We start from the raw sequence: 23,845 nt of genomic DNA, 5'->3' as shown, positions 1-23,845 counted from the left end.
CGTTTTCTCTGATCTTTTTCGGAAATAAATGTTTTTAAATGTCTGTTAGGTTTTTTGTTGTTTAAAGCCAAATTTGCTAACAAAACATATTTGTTTATAATGAAAAGTGAGCAAAATCCATCTTTTATTCATTTTATCTATCATTAGACCTACACCATGCATCAAAACATCAAATATCGGTTAAATTTGGTATAAATTTTTTTTTATCATTTCGAAGGGAGAAGAGAAACAACTAAAAGTGAAATCATTGTAGCACACGGAAACTTCAAATTTGTCATTGAAATTCGTTTCCTTTGATATTCCAGATAGATGAAACTTTAGAGCTTACTTTTTCAAACATCTCCAATGTCCTTTCACTTTCAAAAGTCACAAGCAACCAAACACTTTCAGGCCCAAAAAGGCTGGTCGATTTGACGATAACAAAGACATACTCTCGAAACGATTTTTTTTTTTCGCTTGAAAACTTCCATCAAGTGCCAAGCCATTTTCCAGTGCAAAAAAAAAAACATCACCAAAAGTGTACAGCAAATTTTACCACACGGTAGAAGGGCAAAAGGGTGGCACATTCATCAACTATTGAGAATTTTTTTTTCTTCATCACTCTCTCTAAAATGGAAAAAATAAGACGCTAAAATGGAAATTGGGAAAAGGGGGAAAATGAAAAGAAATATCGGAGAGAGAAAAAAAAAGAACGTCAACGATAAACATCACTTCCAGTGCTTCTCAGTGCTGCGGCTATGGGTGAGGGTGGAGGGATGCTGCAGCAGTCAGGTTCGGGAGAGGGAAGAGGAAGGTGGAGAAATCATAATCTAAAGAATTTTGTGTGTGAGAAGAAGCCAGCAAGGAATACATCACGTTTGGTATGAATCTGTCGTGCACCGGAGGAGTGATTGTGCCGTTGCGATACGGGGGAAAATGACGACGAGGACGACGTCGAAGGACGAAAGAAGCCAAGAAGTTGCTCTCGGAGGAAAAATCTAAAAGTTGCTTGCGTAGGAAATTGGAGGGATGAGGGGCGACGATTTCAGGGTGAACCGAACTATAGTGGCAGCAGCCAAACACCAGCATATGAATTTGGGCACGCACATTTTCCGGCATTTTTTTTTTTTTTTTTTTTTTTGGTTCGCTTTAGAAAACAGCAAAATTGAGGCTTTGTGGCTCTTGCGGTTTACCGCACACAGGCGGAGATTACTTTCGGTGCATTTACTCTTGACTTTTGGCACCGCATCGTATCGCCAAGGACAAGTCCGGGACCCTGGTTTCTCCGTGGTTGACCCAGATCGTTCATCATGTTGGGAATGAAGATTGAATCTGTTCATTGCACACTAGCTACCCTCCCCACTAGAGAAGTGGGGTTTGTTGGGAAACAAAATAATGGAAGAAAAACTTACACACACGTGCAATTTAACGGTTCGTGGAAAACGTGAAAATTCTTTCAAAATGTAGGTGGGACAGTTTCTGTTCAAATCATAAATCCGAAACATTAGGATGGATATGAAGAAAGTAATATAACCAACTTCAATATCGTCATAGCCCGGCAGATTAAACGAACGTTAGGTTTTTTTTAACGGTAAGTGAAATGTTTGTTGAAAAAGATAACAGATATTTTCAAATTAATCCATCCTTTGACATTGCCACTCGGAAGGCACGTCGACTAGTTATAATGTTTAGTTCAAGAAAATGCGTACAAAAATATTTTTTCCATTGCGATTGAGTCGATCATAAAAAGACAATGAAACTAAATCTAAAATTCATATTAAAACCTCACTTCTTAAAAGTAAAGGACGCAAAGCCCATTGCTGTTTGATTCGTTCAAACTCACATTTTCGACACCGCTCGTAAAATATAAAACTAAATCATAAAATTCATACCAACAAGACAGTGTAGAGCACCGCGAAACGACACCCCCTTCAAAAGTCTCAAGTGTCCACCCCTAACCCCTATTACAATCAGGAAAAACCGCCACTGTCCAACCCCGTCAATGTTTTGCGTGGTCTATTTTCAAAGGGGGTTTTTATGTGGCTTTAGTTTATACTTTTATAGGCTCCACATCTCGCGACCCAAAGGGATTAACATCGGTCGGAAGTCGTGGAACGGGTCGAGGTTTGTGGCAAATTTATTGACTCTAAACTGCGACAACGATGGGTGGGGGGAAATCATAGTTTTTTTAGTACTTATCAGTGACGATGGAGAACTTATAAAAAGTATTCTAAACAGGCCTAAGCCGCTGTTATGTTTTGGGATTTGTAATAAGGAACAGACTAATTGAGGTTGAGAACATATGATCACTGATTCTGAACAGCTTGTTTTGGGAATGTCTTACCTATTATAAATTTGATTCATTTGTTTTGTAATGGAACCTGCCGGAATTATACGTCCAGGCACAGGCTCTTTTGATTTTACGCTCATTTGGTTTAAAAGGTACTTTGTATTATTATGTCTGCACTTATTTTGTAATTTTGGTTCTATAACTAATCAATGAATTCATGCTTACCATTCTCTAACTTGTTAGCCGATTAAATTACATTTAGTGATTTTTTTTGTCTTTTTCGATTAGCTTCAATACGTTTCATCAAGGTTATCTTATTATTTTGTAGACTCTGCATATAGTTATGGATACTTTTTCATTCATATTGTTCCGTTCATTTTCATTTAATTACCATATAAATATGTTCTGCTTGCTTCTAATATTTTATCTGAGTTTTCAATATTTCATTTAAATTGTTTGCATAGATATTTTGTTCTATTATGTTTGCGGTTTTTTTGGTGTAGTTCTGAACGCCTGAATTTTCACTAAACAAGTACCTTTTATGTTATTTTTGTACAATCGTTTGATGTAGTCTGTCTCGTACGCCTTTCGAGAAGGTGGTTGATGTTGGTGTAATCATCTGCTCCTAGAAATTTTTAGCTCTGCTAATCCCCTGTGTCGGTTAAAACTGTGCCGTCCAAGCGCAGTCTGTTTGGATTACTACTTGTCCAGATTATGCATAAATGATTAATTCTCGCTCGCGTATCAAATATCGCACCGTTACTGATTGGGATTTCGGTTGTATTCGCGTGTCGATTTTTCTTCTTTCTATCTTTCTGCACACGTGTGTCAGAATGATTTTCGAAAGCATTTTCGTCTTCTCATCGCCGCCAGAAGCATATAAAATTACGTATATATGTTCTAATTTCCACGTTACGCAATCATACCATGCCATCAACCTTGGTTTCGTCCTGTCCCGTTCCGTTTGGTGCACTCTCCAACTGTGTCCGTTTCACATTCAATTATTCATCCCTCGGCGCACACATGGTTCACTTTTTTTTCCTCTCAAATGAGGGTGATGCAAATTAGGGGTACTTTTTCAAATTTGAATTTGCACCCTGCACGCCAAAAATCAAGAGGAAAAAAATCGAACCCCGATACTTATCGATTTCGCTCAAAAATGGACCAAAATCGAATGAATAAATTCGTTCCCCTCTCTCGAAGTAATGAACGGTCGCATGCAAATTTAATTTCCCACAGTGACGAGCGCCGACCGACGACGTCCGGCAGTTGGACACGCTTTCGGGAGGATAAAATTATGATTTTTTTTTTGCATAAAAATAATTATAATTTATGCGATTTTACTGCCGGAGGGTGCCCGCACCGTGAAGATGAGTATCAAATTTGAAGGCAATCCAGCTGTCATCGTTGAGACTAGAATGGAGGACACCAAAATAGAATTGTTTTCAATAGATTTGTATGACTTTGATCTCGATTTGATTTTGAAATTTTAACACTTATTTTGAAATATATAGAATTCAATTCCCAATTAGCAATAATTTATTATATTTTTTGCTATATAAGTGAATTTTACAAGAAAATATTGTGTTACTGCGTTACTGCTACAAACAAAACTTGAAGTTTCCACCCCCCTCTATTTGCGTTTATCGGCTAGAACCGCCACGTGCTAATAAATCATTCAAACGCCAAATTCAACCCCATTTTAACCCACCACCCAAATCTCCACACCACATATGCTCAAATGTTTATCTGGCTATCGATTTTTCCCCTCGCCCATTTGCTGACAGTTAGTGTGCGCGCGCTATCTTCAACTCATTATCGCTAAAGTTTTTATTTCAACATCGATTTGGGTATATTTTTCCGCTCCAAAACTCCAAGCCTAGCTTGCGCGCCCAAAATGGTCATGATATTATTTTTTGATTGGAAAATATGTCAACCCCTTTTTTCCGGGATTGCCTCTGTCATTAAAAGGAACCGACCGCGGCAATTTGGACTAGTGTCCCCCGCTGGACCTTGGCTTGGTCAATATAAATTTGATTAAATTTATGTTGGCCAAGTTGGGTTGAGTGAGCGCTCAGCCTAATGGGCACCCACATATTTTATGAGTTCTTATTTTTTGGTGTGAAGTTGAGCCAAAGGCGAGAAGCTTTGAGAAAGCTTTAATTTTTCGGCACAATCGATCCACTCATAAGTAATCCCATCCGATGTGGGTCCATTAAAGTAATTATCGTTTCCGTTTTTGAGAATCACCATGGAAAAAATACGGCATGCAGCGTGCCGACCAATGCACACTAAATCGAATATTGATTCCGATTTATTGTAGCTCATTTTAATGCGTTTCGTCTTTTTCTTCGTTGATGGCGAGGGTTTCAAAACGGCCAGCAAAAAAAAATCATAAACGGAAAACGGTAGCGCTTTATTGTGTTTCCATAAAAATTTCAGTTTTGTCTGGCTTTTGGGAAAACGGAACAAAGCGAAGACCGGACCCCTACTTTGTATTGTGGTTTGTGCTAGCCCTACGCAAATCGCTTTGCTGAAATAGAAATGAATGCATTTAATACAAAAAAGTGCGTAGATTTAGGATTTTACAGGGAAAACGTACATGAACTGCAGATGTCCAGTTTTTCAACTGCCAAGCTCTGCAAAACGTTTTTTTTTGCAATTGAAAAGCTACTTAAGATCCTTTTTTATATTATCTGTTGTTGAAGACAGATTGGCCCATAAAACGGCATAATCTTTTAAATCAACTTATATTTCGGCAACACCTGGGTTTTTTATCTTATAAAAATAAAACTTTATTCAATAGTAAGAGGATGGAGGAAAAATGTAAAATACGTTGAATTGGAACCACAAATAATTTCGATTTGTATTTTTTAAATGAAGATTTAATGATTAAATTTACCTTACAGTTATATCAGAATCGGGTATCCGGACTAAACAGTTCTTGTGGATAACCTTTAGTACTAAAAGTTCACCAGAGTCAATCTGTCTTGATTCCGGATATTCGTTTATGTTATATATTATTATCGTTTCAAAAATCTGTTAAAAGTTCAAAATCAAGTTTATTGATGTATGACTGAAAATTCAACCAAATTTTAAAAATCTATCCAAGAAAATTCACATAAACTCGACTTAAGCACACAAACTTATGCCAGTTTTGCAAGTTTCGAATATCTATCTCTCATTGAAAAGCCAAATTTATCATAAATCTATCATAAATGTATCATAAATCTTGGATTTTATCTAGTTTTTCAAAAAAATATTTTTGAACACCAACTGGTGGTTTCCATTAAGTATCCTAAGACAAACTTAAAGAACGTGTCGCAGTTTCGGAACCAGGAAGCTTCTTGCGGACCAAACTTTTGGTGGACGTTTTGTAGAGAGACACCAACACGCATATGAGCATAAAACAGGGCGCTCGCGACGGCGGCGATGCGGTGCTAAACGTTTTCCCGCCGACCATACCAATCACAAGCCAAACATCTGAGACTAGTGGTAGACTAGGGTGGAGAGTTTATGTTGGGTCATAGTGTAAAGTTTGTTCAGTAAAACTTGAAGCACAAGCTGAGGCATACAAGCAAACCATTGTTTTGCTTACACCTTTCCTCAAGCTCTCAAATATTTAGCTCCTTGAAATCAAACATACGTAACCCAAAACGTGCACGCTACCCTACCCTGTAACATTTCTCCACGACAAAAGCCAACAACGACGATGATAATGACGAAGACGACGATGATGACGGTGCGATGATACTATCGATGATTGTTTGCATGGGTACAAAAGTGTCCGTTCCGCTTTCCATCTCTCACCGTTTTGGGTATCTCTCGCCCGACGGTATCCCTCCTCACAGTTCGCCCTAGCGTGGCGTAGAGGATACCCTGGCGCGGGCTTTATATCCTAGCCGGCACGCTTTTCCCAAACAGGTCCCCAGCATGTTAGGTAACGGAACGCCACCAATGACGACGACTACGACGTGAGTCTTGGCAGATTATGGCGAAGAAATCTGTTTTGCATACTTGATTTAATTAAATCATTTGTAACGGCAGATAATCGCTTCATTTTATGACACATTCACAGTTTGAAGATTCCGGCACCGTCACGGGTCCCACGGACGTTCCGGAAGAGCCGAACTCCACCCACTTGTTCCGCTAGGGTGGCGTCAAGTATAGTTTGCATATGAATGAGGTGCTGATACAAGAGGGAGTGAGGAGGAACGATCTTACTAATTCGCTTTGGAGCTGTTTGATGAAGTGAGAAGAAGGTTGTACGGATGTACTGGAGGAAGATATGGCCAATAAATATGATAAAAAATGATATGAAGAGTTCCCAAGACGCATTTAAAATTCCAACATGACAAAACGGTAACCCAGGTTGATGGCATTGAAGACTAACTTGGTAATAAGCGGTTTGTTATAAAAGAAATGCTTCTGGTTTGGGATGTCATCGACGGTGGTGTTTCGCATTCTTTAGACTTTCGTTGTTGTTGATATAGGTCTTAGTTGTCGGTTGTAGTTTAAAATGATCAATCAAGCGCCAGAGATTGAGTTTGTGTGTAGTTCTAGGACCCTCGCATAGCGGGGTTTTGGGTCTGTAGCCGGTAGATTGGTTTCGTTTCAACTTTTGTCGCCTGAGTTCCATGGTGTAATTCTAAATGAAACATATCCTTTTCTTTCACTGTTTTCATACACACGCCTTGTGTTTCCTTTTATTAACAGCAATCCTACTTAATTTTTCATGTTGTCAATTTTTAATTATAACACTTCATATATCACCCGAATTAAATTTTACATATATATGAAATATTTATAATTAAATCTAGTCAATTAACGAGGTTTCGGTTTCTTCTGTTCTCTCAGTTGCCTCCTCTATCAGTGAGTGTTAGTTTCCTTTCACATTATTGTTGATTCATTTTTCCCATCCCAATTAGGTCAGCAATTGCTAAAAGGCACACAGCGTTTTATAGTTTTATATTGTTCAATAGCAATCGCCGATTTTGTTCACGCCTAGTTTGCGATGGTTCTTTTGACCAAAGTGTTTTATGTGTGTGTGTTACGTCTTTTCCTTATCCTTGTAAAATTTTATCTCGGTGATGATCGCTTTGCGAAATCACGTCCCACATTCTGGCTGTGATGTTCGGAAGAGTGTATAAAGTAAGACTTTGGTTTAGCCTAGTGTGACTGCAAGGTTATACTACGAAGAACGGCTAAAGCAATGGAATCTTAACGAAACAGTTTGTATCTTTGAGGTAAAATGTTTCAATAATATATTTGTGATTTTGACTAGCAATTACCTAGCGACTAGAAATTATATTCACAGAGAATGTCAAATGGAAATAATCATTTGATACTATTTACAGGACATCTATTCTGCAATGGAATGCATTGTTGGTTTGATTGAACTGGTAACTTTGCTTGTTCCCCTATCATACTTTCTACTTTGTAACTATATTATACTTTGTTTAATAATTATTTCATGACAATAGACTGTCTTTTTACATTTTGTTTCATTCACGACTAGTTTGTTGGTTTGTGTAGTATTACGTACTGAAGGATTTCGCTGTTAGTTGGTAATTAAAATAAAGTACGTGCAAAAGGTAGTTTCTGCATGAGGTATTTCTTTAGCTCTTTGTTACTTTCGTCGGTTACTTCTTATTTGTTGTTTGCTCGAAGCATTTGTCTTTTATAAAATTGTACTTTAGGCTTCTGTCCACGAAGTTGTTTGGTAACTACCAGGTTGGTTTGATGAGGTAACAGGTTAAATTCCAATTTGACTAGATGTATAAGAATGTTCATGTTTGTTTTGCATTCTGTGATGTACGGCAACTTGTACTTTCTATTACCCTGAGTTGTGTTTTGGTTTAGTTGATATAACTTGGTGCAATTACATCAAAATTGAATTCGTTTTGTAACATGTTGAGCAAAACTTATAAATTTGCTGTCAAAGCTGATAAAATAACAGAAATTCTCTAAACTCAAACCAATTCGGTTCAAAGTCTTCCTTTCTCAGAACTCTTCATGCACTAATCAGCTCAGTTTGTGTGTAATATAGCCTTCAAAAAATCTATCATACCTGAAGAGATACAATTCACTTTCTTGTTTTGTTAGTTTTACTCATAATAGGAACTTTGTTAGAGCATCACCAAGAATTTCTTCTTTTGTTTTTTTTCCTTACTGCAATAGATATACCATAATTTAGCGGTTTAATTTTCTACTAATATTTCCTACAATGTGAATTTTGTTTCACTACATCAAGCAATACTTTTGGTTACACTAAAGGGAAGTATGTAATTTTGGAACCAAAGATGTTTGTGATCTCAATAAATATTGCCGATTCAAAGAAAAATGGCCATCTCGCCGGCGACGGGGCACCTTGTTCTTCTCCGCGCCAGCCTAAAAACTAATGTTTTTGAAACAAAACATCAAGGATTTCGAGTAGCTGTGACGAAAAACTGTTGATTTTCAGGCAGTTAGGCAGATTTCATGCAGTTTTTCGTTGCTGTTTTGCAAACCCCTAAGGGTTTCATGCAGATTTTTGTTGACGAAATATTTTTTGGTTTGATTTTCGAGCTGCGCGGAGAAGAAACCGACGGAGCCTTTGGACAAGTTTCATTTATTCGGCAATAAACCTTCATCAACATTCATTCACTCACCCACATACGGGATACACTTTAAAGGAGCGAAACAGAACAGGATTAAACTGAAAGGGCCTACTCTTCCAGTAGCTCTCACAATCGTCATCTCAATGCAATTTGTAACTGCTTCTGGAATCCTCCCGTTCATGTTCTCTTTTCCAATGGACACTACACAAAGATACATCTACAGCGATCAAATATTTATACATTTTGATTTTTCTCTCTCTTTTACGCTTATATTTCTTCTCCTAAAGTAGAATTAATGTGTTCTTTCTTTACCTTGTTTTCACTAGCATCTCGGATTAATGTGTACGTATTTGCGGATTTTCTTTACTTCTCGTTACAATTAGACTTTTTTTTCCTTTTTTTAGAACCGAGCGATGGCTCATGCAGATGCTTCTCGGTTCTTTCTGTTTGTACTGAATGAAATGAAACTGAATAACTTTTCAGCAAACAGCAGCCCGTGTTAGGCTGCCTTTGTTCGAAGGGAACCCCTTCCCTAGGCAGGGCTAAGCGTGAACGATATTGTCATCGGTGAAAGGATTCGCTCCTTCACAGGTAGAAAAACAACAGCTGGTACAAACCTGTTGGCAAGCGAAGAGTGGTCCTCTCCATTCTTGGGCGACGCACGGGCAGATTCCTCAAGCAGGAAGGACTGCATCAGCAAGGGGCCGCTCTGCTGTGGTAAAGCGTACACAGCTGGACGCTGGGTCAGATTGGCCATTTCCGACAGAAGCACGTTGTGATCGGATTTCAATGCTGGAGATTTGGGAAACTCCGGTTGATTCGGAGATTCACGCTCGAATGTTGGCTGGGCTGGAGCATTCTGTGATTGGGGAGACGCTTGTTGAGCTGTAGATTCCTGAGGTGCTGCCGGTACTGGTGTTGAGGCCGGAGTCAGCGACGGAGTCTCGGATGTTGGTACCGAAATAGGAACAGGGAAACGGTTAGCCTCCTTAGCTGGTGCAGCTGCGGATTCTGATTTGATGATCGGAAGCTGGATAGGAGACAGTTCGACGTGTTGTTTCTGTTCCTCTTCTTGCATTAACTGTTGCTGCATCATGTTCAAGTTGGTGTGAGTTCTTTCATGGATGAACAGAAGTGGAAGCAGAGGTGTTGCGAACGGACAGTATGAGCATTGATAGCCATTTGGGCCAACATTCGAGTTTGTTGGATCTACTCCAAACAATCCAGAGAAGGGATTCTTCAACAAAAATTTACCATCGGGTGAGCCGAAACCAAACGGAACTTTTGGATTGAACTTTTGTTCCGGAGTCGATAGGCCCAAAGAACCATTTGGGATTTTAAGCGACGGACTATTCGACTTACTGCCGCTTCCCAGCTTGAGCTCCAGTTCGCGAAGCTTATCAACCCCCATCTTTCCGTGGTCACTTAACAAGTGAGCCCTTAGCCACTTGGCGCTTCGGAATCTCCGACTGCACAGTGGACACACTTCGGTAAAGTGCGAATAATATCTGTTGCTCAAGTCCGAGATTTCACCGGGTTTCAACAAACCCTCGGCAGAAAATGCCAGTTCAGAGTTGTCACCTGAATCTCCATTGTTACGTGGCTGTGGCAGGGGAGCACCCTCCTCGACTATACCATGGGTATTGTGCTTGTGAACTCGTAGGAAGTACTTGCTGCACAACTCTTTGTTGCAAATGTTGCATACAACTCCTCCAATTTGAGCACCGTTTTCAATTTCGATTCCGTGCATCCTTTGCATATGCGTTTTCATAAAGTACTTATTGCACAACTCCTTGTTGCAAATCTCGCAGTAGCTGCTCGTTGGGGTCATTGAAAATGTAGGCTTCCTATCGCCGTAACCAGGCCCAGCGGGCATGTTCATGTTGGGTGCTGTCGTTGGACGTTCCGGCGTAATGAATCCCTCCCGTTTTGGGCTCACGTTCTGCGCTCCGTGGGCTTCAATCAAGTGTTGCTTCAGCACAAATGCATTCGAAAATTCTTTGTCACACTGCTTGCACACTTCGTACTCGCTCGGTGATGACGGCATGGGGGTTGAACCCAACGGTGACTTCATTCCATTGTTGTTCTCATTCATGTTATTGTGTTCCTGGATCATGTGGGCATGTAGCAAGTACTGGTTCTCCATCTCTTTACCACAGATGCCGCACGTCATCTTGCGTTGATTGTTCAAGTCGTTCAATTGCATTATCATCGATTGCAGCTTCTGCAGGTCAACGCTTATGGCTTCTGCTTCTTGTTCGGCGCTCGACATTCCCTGTTTATCGTCACTTTCTTCCTCGTTTCTTTCACCATCTCCGTTGGTGTTGACACTCTTGAACAGTTCTTCCTTCAATGCAACGGCTCTCGACAAATCATGGTTGGAAGCATCCGACAGCTTCTTCAACGGTGGTGGGAATCCGGGCACGTCAGCACCTCCGACAATCAAATTTAGGGGGCTTGTTTGAACGAGGCTCCATGGATTGCGTTCTTCCTTAATTTCATCAGGTGGCAAAAAGATACCGTGCCTCTTCAGCTTGTGAGTACGAAGGAAGTATTTGTTGCAATATTCCTTGCAACAAATTTCACAGAATGCTTCCGGATTCATCACTCCCAACCGTTTCAACTTGTCGGCGGAAAAATTAGCCTCCCGAGCAGCTTGAATAGATGCAGGAGACAGTTTTCGAGGTTGAGGTGTGAATGACGCATCTTCCTGTTCAATGGAATAATCCTCTCGGAACCCTTCTGGGATTCTGAACTGTGGCACACTGGGTGTCGTACGTCCAACATCCGATGGCGATAAGTTCTCTGGTCTTTGATCAACCGACTGTGGAGCTTGTTGCAAGTGCTGCTGCAGCTGAAACTGTGGCTGTTGTTGTTGCTGTTGCTGCTGTTGGTTATGGGAAACTTCGTGGGCTTTGCTTCGATGCTTGCGCATTGCACTGAGGCTGCTGAATTTCTTGCAGCAAATGTCACAGAAGACTGTTGGTTGAATGGGGTTCATTGGCAGCTTCGGGGAGGTTGTTGGCCGTGCAAGTGGTTGCTGTTGTCCGATGGAGTCGTTGTTCGGGATTTGATTATGGTTGTTTTGGTTGGATCTATCTTGCTGTTCCTGCAGGGCAGCTTGCTGTTGTTGCATTTGGAACACCTGCGATAGCTGACTGAACGGATTAAACGAACCGAGATTGGGTAGAGATTCGTTTGCGCCGCTTTGGGGTTCGTAGATGCCGTGCTTGTTAGCTTTGTGCGTCTTGAGGAAGTACTTGTTACAAAACTCCTTGTTGCACAGCTCACAGTATGCCTCCGGGTTGAAAATTTTGAGTGGTGGTAAATTTGGTCGATTGCCGTTGTCGCCAGCGTTGAAGGACGAGGCCGAGGGTAATCCCAGCAACGGCAATTGAGGGAGATATCCCGATGCTGACAGTGCTGCGGCCGCTTCCGGTGGAAATGGGAACGGTAGTCCAGGTATGGATAACCAATCGTCAGGTTTGGTAATGTTTGGGATCGAAGAGCTGCGGATTTCACCATCCCATTCAGCATCCTGCATCAACTCTTTCTTGAGAGTGAGTCCTGCAAAAACACGGTGCTGTTCGCCATTGATTGCATTTTCATCAAGTTTTTCTTGATTTTCGATTGACACAACGGGTTCAAGTCGATCACTGTCGTCTCCATTTTTAACTTCGTTTTCATTTCTATCGAAGCTGGTTTGATTACCATTCGATTTGTGGGAATGTTCCTCAGGTAATCCATTCTGATCTGAATTTTCTGCCTTGTCGCCTTTCGAATCTTTCAAAGCCAAAGGTAGACTTAGCAAGCTTTCCTGATTTTTCAGCGTAATCGTTGGCTGTGTTTCACTTTGATTGAGCTCTTCGACGCTGCCGTCTTCCATCGGTTGATCCACTCGATGCTGAAGCAAGTGTTGTTTCTGTAATTGACTGAGATTCGACAGGAATATCTTCTGGAAGTTGTTCTGCTGCTCGGCGAGAGCTTCCGCGATCGATGCGATGTCATCCGTGACGGGTTCTTCGGTATCTTCCGTCTCTTGAGGATCGGCTTCGGTAGATTCGGCAGGGCCGGTACCGTCTTCTCCTTCTACGCCATTTCCGGAGATGCGGCTGGGCATGGACTGCTTTCTGCGCTTCTTGGACAAATCCGGTAAACTGTCCGAACTGAGCTGGGTAGCAGTGTTCAGGGCTTGTGGCGAGTGTAGGAATGCTGAGGAGAGCGTCCGCTTCGACGCTTTCATCGCCGAATTGATCGAGCTGTTGGTCTGCGACGAGTTGGAAGTGTCACTCATGGCGGCTTCCTCACCACTGAAGTCCGGCGGAGGTGTCGCGTACACGGAGGCGGCCATTTTTAAGGGATTCTGTTGGAGAAGGGAAAGAAAGGCCAGAATTGATTAATTATTGCATGAATATCTTATAGCAGCTGAAAATTAACCTGCTAAATGACCTGTCTGCTTAGAGACTGCGACAAAACATTCTAGCTTTTGGGGGGGAAACATTCCTTGCGGTCATACTGCGGACAGCAGTGCCAGTTCGTTAGAACTACAAAATACTTAATTAAATTAAAAGCGAGGATAAAGCTTCGACGAAGGTTGCCCGAGGCGGGAGAATAAAAATATTTTATTTTGGGCCATTTTCCTTTCTTCAAGGCTTATATTTTATGGCCGCTCCTATTCCATTCGAACCGTCGAAGGTTCCAATAAAATACGCGTCAAGTATCTAGTGCTAGGTGTAGCCCCAGTCTGATGGTGGTGGGCAAAAAACGGTCCGAGAGGGGTGGTAAGATAAACATTTTTCGTTTTTTATTTCATTTCATTTTTTTTTCGACAAAGATAAAAATACATCCATATATTTCGAAGCCACTGGCACCTCTGGCCAACGTGGTTGACGCCATACGCGCCACATATACACATTCCCATAATCGTTCCGGGACACGATTAGTCCAATTGCTGAGTGCCGCGTGGTGTGCGCCCCGAAAGTGACATGTTTCACCGAACATGATTGCTCACCTTTTATTTAATTATTGTCATAAATATTTGAAACGCGGGACGGGTTCGTTGCGTCCGGATTCAAATTAGACGCCTTTGGGTGAACTGTGACTGCTAGGAATGATTACCAGCTGTTTGAACTTTCAAGCTCGATCGATTTGGTTGGTTTACCCCTTTTGATTCGTGAGCCTCCCACCTTGCCCGTTGAAAAAGCAATTAGGCCAACACCGTGGCATGTGACGATTTTTGGTGTACAATTATCGATAATGATTATAAATCAGAACGGAGAATGTACCACGCACGGAAAACTATAGTTAGTTATATTCAGAACCACTTTTTAAATTTATAAACGTGAAGTTGTGAGGGATTCATACATACGTTACACAAATTCACTGAACTAGTTCCAAAAATACTCTTTAAAAAAGTCTTCCCAACATGTTCAATGCGTTATTGTCCTTTGTCTACGTTCTGGCGTTCGAATCTAGCAAAATAAGTTGTAAAACAAATGAAGAGTTGCCATGATGGAATATTTTCCACTATCAAATGGGGAAAAGTTTTTCATTCGAAGTATTCATTTCCCACTCCCTCTTTGGCTCCACAGTGCCCCACACTTTCTGTTTTTGAATGTTCGGTTCGTTAGGATTTTATTTGACTGTTGTTTACTCCAATGTTTTTCGATGGATTGTTTGTCACACTCTGGTTTAAGGCTAAGACGGGGAACTGGAGCGAGGAGCCGACGAATATTGTGAAAGTTGCTTGGAAAACACATTTTGAACGTTGTTATTCTGCAGAAATGACTCATGACCAGTTTATTATAGTGCACACTGTCAACAAAAATCTTCAAATTAGTAGTCAAATATTTTTGTGTCAATAAACTTTTCCTTTTTCTATTCGTAAAGTAAACTTACATTGAAAACTTTTTTCTTAGAGACATCACGATTAGTCAGTAATATAGAATATAAAACGGCTATTTGATCATCGGGTTAGAAGTCACGCAAAACTTCACACTTCACTTACAATTTTTTCTCGTCCGGTTGATAAATATCTTCAACGTGTTCAAAGTTCACACCCAATTACGCTGCTAAATCTATTTCGACACCAATCAAGCATGTTCGTTCGTTAAACACTCTGGTCGGGTTGCTATCACGATTGATACTGATAGAATTTTTCAAAAATCCGATCCCCGAAATCCCAAAAACCCGCTGATCATTTTTTTGTCCCTCTTTTCCCTCGGCCAAATCTTTTTCAAAAAAGAAATCCCCTCCCCTCCCGTCGATTTTTCGAAAATCGCTTTTTTCCAAAATCCCATTGTATTTAGGTCTCTACAGTTGCTACTGCATCGTCGTCGTGCACATGCATCCACATTAGGGACGCGTGTCTCACTTTCGAACGGAGCGAGTAATGAGCTTCTGCACACACACACATACAGGACGATAGTAAAATCGAAATTTTGGAACACAAAAAATCACCCCTACGAAACAGAGGAAGAGGGCAATAATCGAAAGAAAAAAAAACTTTTTGGACATTATGGTAATTTATTTTTTCAAATATCCCGGCAAAAGGGCGATCGGAAGAGACTTGCTGTGGGCTTTCTTTCGTTTTGGTAGCAGCAACAGTGACATTATAGTTTGTTGGGTCCACCCTCGTCTGGCTGGAAACTATAACAATTGATTCGGAAAACTAAACTTCGTTTGCTATCGCTGAATGTTCCCCTATGCGAGAAGGAACTTCTTTATATGACGTATGTAAATTGGCAGGGGAGTTTATTCTTTAATAAGCGTTTTAAGGATAAAATAAAATTATTTCCTTTCTAGGTATTACATATTTGAATAAAAAAAATATTAATCATGAGAATCTGCAAAAAAATTGATTTTAAACTTTCAGATAAAAAAAAATAAAAATAAATTGAAAAGACAAGTCACGGTTTCAACATTTGTATGCAAACATGTTTTAAAATGCATTATACACTTGAACAGTTGTGTTGCAATCAGCCCAAACATGCTTAATATGAAATTCAATGTAGAATCATTCATTTCAGATTGTTTTCAGTTCGTTAGCCTTTTTTCCATTGAAATTTGAAATTTTTCTATATATTTTTTTTGCCCCCTGACTTTTTAACCATAAACAAAACGTAAAACTGCTCAAACGTTATTTATTAAAAAAAATCATTTGGTTGATTGTCCCTTTTCTGGGCAAATATATCTACACACAACAAAAATACAATTTGTAGACACTAAAGTATTCTTAAACATGTCCTAGGAAAGAGAATAAACGTAAATTACAAATGACGAAATGCTCACTTCTAAATGAAACCTTCCAATTAATCATCAAGATTCCAGACTGTATCTTAACATGATCATCATCCGCATACAAAAATAAAACAAATTGCAGCTGATTTGCATGGTCCAAAGTGACCTGCAGAGCTCACCCCCTCTCCATGATGACGATGATGTGGCTGATAAATAAACACGGATTAAATCGTACACGAATGCTCAAGTCAGCCCATTTACATGAGATCGTCCTGTTAAGGATTGCCCTTTTTTATTCCCTCTCCTTCTAGCGCAGCAACTGAGCTTCAGTCATTGTGACGTTACGAGAAGTGCTTAAAACGCCACTTATACAATAGCTTCTTCAAGTACACCACCCAGTTACTTAGCGCCAACGGGTACGTTTGTTAATTTTATTCACACATTTACACTCGTTTCAAGTGACAGTGGGTGGTCACGTGGTCAGCCCCATTTCGGCCACCCAACTATCATCGCACTGAATAAGTGTTTGCTCCAGTTACCAACTTGCTGGTGCTCCACCTTGCCTGTACTCGGTACCTCCTTTTACCTTATGCATATTCATTACGATTCCTAATTTACGAATCAGCATAGTTATTTAAAAATATTTTTACAATAAAACTGAATGCTGGCCATAAAATTAATTTGGACGTGGAGGAGGGAAAAACGCAACCGCAATGGCTTTAGTTTTTTTTTATTCACTCTCTGGGAGTCCTGTTTACAGTTAGTTTTTAGCATTTCAGAACGTAATAAAATTAACCTCCTATGGTGATTTATTTCAGAATCCTACCACTACGACAGCAGGTAGAAATGGCCGCAAGCTCAATTAGAATTACGTATGTCAATTATGTATGTCTCGTGGCGCAGGGGTAGCGGCTTCGGCTGCCGATCCCGATGATGCTATGAGACGCGGGTTCGATTCCCGCCTTATCCACTGAGCTTCTATCGGATGGTGAAGTAAAACGTCGGTCCCGGTTTCTCCTGTCTCGTCAGAGGCGCTGGAGCAGAAATCCCACGTTAGAGGAAGGCCATGCCCCGGGGGGCGTAGTGCCAATAGTTTTAGTTTCGTTTTTTATGTCAATTAACATCGACTTTATGATGAAAATCATTTTTTCAGCACAGCACAAAAATAATTACTATTAAAAAACGTTGTAAGCCAAAAGAATGATGACTGCACCAAACTATAGCTTTATTATTATTGCTCCTAAATAGCGTATTGTATCCTTTTGACTGCTTTGCATAGCATTCCAATTTTATTTTCATTTCACTTCTTTTTCCTAAATCTGGAAAGGTTGGCATTCGCTTGACTGGGCAATAATAAATATTTATGATTTTTTTTCGTCAGGTTCATTATATTTCAATACAGGAGGCGCTCGTGCCGTGTGGATGTTCCCCGGTCGTTTAAATCCAATAAGTTTGGATTTAAATACTACGCCCCAGACACGATATAAGGACACAGAAATGCGGTGAACGCTAATCCCCCAGTCAAGGAGACTCGATCGATAGTTATTGCCATACTGAGATATTGATATTTAGCAGTTAGGTTTAGGAAAAAGTACTGTAAAGAAAAGTAAACTCATCTACACATACGCTCCATAAGATTACTTAGGCTCACGTCAGCTACATTCAAGATGATGATGATGACGATAGATGATGCATGTTGCCGATAATGGATAAACCCTATTATCAGACGTTGTGCATAACTTCTGAAGTACAAATACGTGATATTTCTGAAGGTCAAATCATAGCTCAGCTAAAAATAGATTGACCGTACCCTGTGACAGAGATTTCAATCCTGGAATTATTATAAATACTTATAATTTATTCAAACAAATATCAAATCTTTTCAAAACATTTTTTTAAATCCCAATGTTTTTTAATGTTTATGTAATGTGGACCATCAATGAAAATATAGTTGTTTTCAATAATCACACCCAACCGGCGGACGCATGATTGTGATGCACGGCGGCATGAAAGTATATCAGAATCTGCATGAAATCTGTCCTCATGCATTTTTTGCGATATAGGGGTATGACATTTTTGCCCGTTACCGACAGCTTTTTGGTTGTATTTCACAAAAAAACCCTAAACAGAACGAGGATTGAACCACCAACTTCTTGGTTATAGATCCGACACGCTACCACCGCGCCATGGACGCTTGATGAAATGTGAGTGAAAGATCACCGACATAATCTTCTCTTTGGAGTGTTGCTCGGGGACGGGCCAGCATTATATGTGTTGGTGAGAACTGCAGATCGCTGAAATGTTTACACGCGGGCAAAAATGAGCTATGAGCTTACTGCAAAAAATGTTATAAAATGTGACATTTTCTGCAGCAAATCCACTGTTGCAGATTTTGTGATATATTTTTCCTTTGGGTGCAGTTAAACCCATCGGAAGTCGAGCGTTTTAACGTTTCTCACAAGTGTCCTTCCAAAGTGTGTGCAAAGTACACGTACGCGACTTTCAGTTGCTCCTAAAATTATGCTGATTGAAATTTTGGCTAGAGAAAAAAACAGGTTAATGGGGTTTCTGAATGATTTAAAATATTTTAATGTTGAAAAACTGAAACATTCGTAAAGTCTTTGAATAAAACATATTACAAGCTTAAAATCAAATTATTCGCTCTACAGCATTTCCTTGGCGTTCTCGATTGCGAGATTCCTACTCGAAACTAGGTGTCCGAAGGTTTGGTTGTTGAGGCAATTGCAAACCTCTTTTTACACCTTAGCTTCCATCCACCCCGGGATTCGAACTGACGACCTTTGGATTGTGTGTCCAACTGCTTACCAGCGACTCCACCGAGACAGGACCCAGGGAGACGACTCCTACACCTGGATTTAGCTATCGACCTAACCCTTGAGGTTAGACGACCGGGGCCAACATTTACTTCCCCGTCCGACGGAAGGTGTGATCTGGGATCGAACCCAGGCCGACTGGGTGAGAGGCAATCACGCTTACCACTACACCACGAGTACCGGCTTAAAAATAAAACTAAAAATTTGAAAGAAGTTGCAAACCATTGTTTTTCAACAATGGCAACAATGATGCTGGCTGAATGTATCCGAGCATATTTATGTTGCACATGCACATGAAGTAAACGTGGACAGTAGTTGCATTATTGAAAAGAAGGAATTACTGGATTCTAAATTATGTTGTTGTGTTGTAAGTTATTTTGTACCCAACAACTATTTATACTGGCCGAACTACGAATAAAGAACAGCTTCGCTTCTGTCACCACAATAAGATCGCACAAAATAAGATAACTCCATCATCTTCACCCCAACCATATCAGTTTGACCGCAATTTTCTCCTCCAATATGCTCCCAGCCTCGATTCATCCTCTAATTAAGGGCGAAAAAAATCGAATTGAATTGTTCATCGATAACTCTGTGCTCCGAAACATAAATTACATTTTTCACAAAAAAGCAAGGAAACAAACTGAAAAGAAAAAAGAAAGCAAAAAAATGCTCACGCTCACATAAATCTTACACGGCGGTCGGTGGCGGGCTGGTTGTGTTGATGTGCCACCCTCATTCGGCTGTTTCTGCCTTCGGATGATGCAGGGTGGGGAGGGGGAGGTGGAGCACATACATTGAAACATTGTTTTCTTTTCGTCGCTCACCAACATCAGTGCAAAAGTGCACCCCCACAGGACTGGTACTTGAACCAACTGTGCCTTCTCTCAAACGCACACACAAGCAAGTCACAAACGAGGGTTGTTTTCACTTTCATCCTTGAAGCTATATGCTAGTATTGGTGGTTAGCGACCGGTGTCGTCCTGGCTTGAAAGTGGCAAAAACTTTCACTCTCACTTTACGACCAAGCACAACGGCGACAAACATAAACAGAGAGTGTTCGGCGGCTGCACTTTCGGAGTTTGGAGAATCGAGAGAAAGAGAGCAGACAAAATTTCGCTGAGAGAGTAAGAGTCCTTTCGGGTATGTTCGGGCGAGAGGAGCCGAATTCCAAACATGTGATTTTTGTGCTCGTGTGCTCTATGTAAGTGTAAACCACAACTACATTCGCGTGCACACACACACGCTGTAAAAGACACGTGGATGAAATTGAAAGTGAAAGGAATTAGGGTGGGTGGGCGAGTATGTAGTGGGTGGTGAAAAATTGCGTGAATTCGGCTGATCCTTGACGAGAGCTGCCATGGTCCACTCTACATTCACGGGGGGTTGGGGGGTTTGTTGGGTGGTATGAGTGGACTGTGGATGTTAACAAAGACGAATATGTGGAAAACCGAAGGCCGAGGAGCACTCATAACACCAGCATCCAACTGCCGAAGAGTGAGATATCTTGGATGATGCCCCCCCTAGGGGGATGGGAGGGGGGTAGTTTTTCCTAAGCATTCCTCCCAACAACGACGACGACCGGAGGATGCTTCCTAGAAATCGAGATAGCTATCTTCATCCGTACTTTTTCATATTTTTACTTTTTTTTTTTTTGCACACACACTCACACATTTTGAGACACTTAGCAAAGTTTTTTTTTTTTTTTTCATTTGACCACCCCACATACATGTATGTCGAAGCAGATCACGTGTATTGGTATGAATGTGCGTTGTGAGGGATGAAGTTGGGGGAGTGAACATGTGTGTGAGTTTTTTTGTGTTCCTTCTTCTTCTTCACAACGAGTATCTATGCCAACTGGAAAACTCATGCCTATGTGAAAGTTTTATGGTTCATTCTAAATTAACGCCTTGCTGGACGACGCTTCTTCATGCCCTATGTACGGGGTGGAAATACAATTTTCTTGCTGATTATAGAACAGGTTGACCGGAGGTGATTCAGCGTGCAAAAGTTTTGAGAAACTTTGTTCATCCTGTTATATTTAATCTAAAGCAGCATTGCTTGATAAAATTACTAAGTTTAAGTATTTGAACCCAAGCCCCGATCATTAATGTATACAAAATAAGAATGGCTTTCTAAACAAATTTTACACTGAAAAAAGTACACTCAAACCCCCATGGTTTGACACCAACTGTTGTCAAACGAACGGGGTCACTTTTTAGTTTGGCACTCCTTTTACACGGAGTTCACTTTCATGGTGCAATGCACTATAAAAAGTTGAACAGGTTTCTTCCTAGTTCCCGGTGGCATGAACTCTGTTCACGTTTACGCGAACTTATTTTTTTTAGTGTAGTAATCTTTCTAATCTTATTTTTAATCTTCAAAAAGCATTTGAAAGTATTATGTTTTTAGAAAGTCCAGGTTTTTATGATCTTACTTGATTCATGTGACTTTACCAACGTTTTGACATTTTTTTTTCTGGGGTTAACTTTGAGTATTTTAAACTAGTATCCCCTAATATTCAAATCAACATAAGTTTGTGTATTATTTTATGTCCCGATTTAAAACTAAAATGTGAAATAAAATTAAAAGGGTCTCGATGAATTCGCAAATAGTCTTAATTCTCAAATGCCGGATTTATTCAGATTTTTTTTGTATTTTTATTTACATTTTCGATCCCATGATCATCCGCTTGCAAAGCGAACAGCGAAGGAAAAAATAATAAAAAAATATATATTCAATGCAATTCAAAGATAAAAGTTTGCTAAACAAAAAAAATATCTGAAAACAGAAATTATCACGAGAGAAAACTCGTGCAACCGTTTTCAAGTCAGTCCAAGTCCGGTTTCTTGTGGAAAAAAGGGTAGTGGCCGAACTAGTATTGCATACAAAATGAACACCACCGGAAGATATAGGGGATCGGGAGGGGGAAGGTGAAAGAAAATTAGTGTAGGTGTGAGTAGTAAGAACTTGGATGACTTGAGCAGTTACGTTAATCTAACTTTAAAAATGAATAAAGGAAATCTGAAAATTATGATTCAATCAAAAACTACTTTGAGATTTATACAAAGGAAATAAAAAAAAACTGGAAAACAAAAGATGAAAACTAACTTGTCTAGGGAATATCAATCTTGAGGACTTTTTTCTGGGCCCCGTCCTGTCGCGTCCGTCAGTAGTCTTGTCGTACATTACAACTAGAAGCAGATCTGCTAATGAAATAGTACACTCCGACTAGTTCAACTGATCTTTTAAGTCCAATTATTCATTTACGGAAAACTAACTTAAATCAACAACCTAAACTAAACTGTCTGAAAGTAACTTGAATCTCAAATCCCCGAAGTTTAAATTGCAAAGCCAAACATTTTTTTACCTTGTTTTTAAACCTGACTTGCCGCTTCCAAAACCAATAAACATATATGAACAGTTCATACTTTACAAGTTGAATACTCTAAGTTAAGAAGACTATTTCGTGCCTTCCATTTAATTATGGCACAGAAGCTCTGCAAACAAGAGTGTATTCCTATCATACCTCATATAAACTGTCATTTGAGTGAAAGAGATGAACTCCTGTTCACAAAACCCTTGTGTCCCTTTGAAATGTTAGGCTCCATTTGATCGTTAAAACTCCAGTAAATCCTCGATTCGCAACAATGGTCGATACAACCATAATCCGAGAACCGTTAGTTCAACAGATTAACGAATTTTGTCCGATATCATTTCATTATTGATTGATCGAGACTCTATGGATGTTTTGACAATTCCGAATGGTTAGTATATCACTTAAATTGTAATCAGAGATTCTGATAGCATCACTTAACTCGTTCACACAGAACTGTCGGCCTGGAATTATTGAACAATCTAAAGTTACAAAAAAAAACTAGCTATTCTGAGTGCCTTGCAAAAAACTTATTTATTAAAATACCAGATCCTAACCTAACACCCTCATAAAGATAAGAAAAAATCACGCTTCTGTTTTTGTGATTAATTAAATTATTTAATATAATCCCACAATGCCTAGAAGAGACCTCTCTTACTGTTGTGCGTGAGCGTTGCTTTGCTTTATGAATTTCTACCTAAGCTAACGATGTATCAAAAAGATTTAAGCCTGTTCCTACCAGATTTTATAAACAAGAATATTGAGATGCAAATAAAAAAAAATCAATATCTTGCAATTTTACATAGTATAAAAGTTGTGATTTCTATCAACACAAGTATATAAATATAAAATAAATGTGTGATATATATCAACATCGGAAACCATTTTTGCAAATAGCCCTGAAACGACGGCAACGTGTGGCTCCATCTCCAGGGAGGAAACCGATAGAACGCGATTGTGATACCAAAACATTAGTTTAAAAAAGTTCTAGCAACTTTAGCAACTTAATTAATTAAAAATGGACTGCATTAATCGATTCTATATCAATTTTTATTAAATCAATCGTAGATCAAACTTTTACGATTTGTAGTTCTAGAGATGCAGTTTGAAAATTTACGTTTTCCATCATTATTACAAAAGTGGAATGAACCATAGGTATGATTGATTGAAGATCCCTGAAAAAATCTAACACTACTAGAAAAACGAGGTTGACGTTAAAGTGGTTGACCATTATTGCTAGTATCAACGACAAGTGTTTTCCTTTATCAACTTGGGAGCCCTATGTGTTTGAACAACACAAGGCGAAGCTGCGAGATTCAAACCGACGACCTCTAGATTGTGAGTCTAGTGCACATCACTCAAAAGCATTGAAAACTTTAAAATTTTAAAAATAGATGAACAGCTTTTTTCAAATCACTTGCAATTAACCATAATTTATGATTGTCGATTTATAAACCATATCATAAGCAGTTATCTACTAATTTGTCAAAGCCACAAAAGTACAAATTCTCATAAATCAATCCTGCGC

The 23,845-nt window shown here is 39.8% G+C and overlaps 1 protein-coding gene across 1 annotated transcript in view; it reads right to left on the bottom strand.

The window, feature by feature from the left end:
* Positions 1 to 8,894: 8,894 nt before the first annotated feature.
* The window catches only part of LOC120421979 (uncharacterized), a 35,546-nt gene continuing 20,595 nt past the window's right edge, over positions 8,895 to 23,845 (bottom strand). Inside the window, exon 2 of the mRNA XM_039585290.2 lies at positions 8,895 to 13,231. Within this exon, the coding sequence (XP_039441224.1) occupies positions 9,401 to 13,219 (3,819 nt within the window). The 5' untranslated portion in view covers positions 13,220 to 13,231 and the 3' untranslated portion in view covers positions 8,895 to 9,400. The remainder of the gene's footprint in view (positions 13,232 to 23,845) is intronic.

This window comes from Culex pipiens, chromosome 3, assembly GCF_016801865.2.
Source record: "Culex pipiens pallens isolate TS chromosome 3, TS_CPP_V2, whole genome shotgun sequence".
NCBI lineage: Eukaryota > Metazoa > Arthropoda > Insecta > Diptera > Culicidae > Culex > Culex pipiens.
Note: the sequence above shows the minus strand (reverse complement) of the source record. Positions and strands in the feature narration are given on the sequence as shown.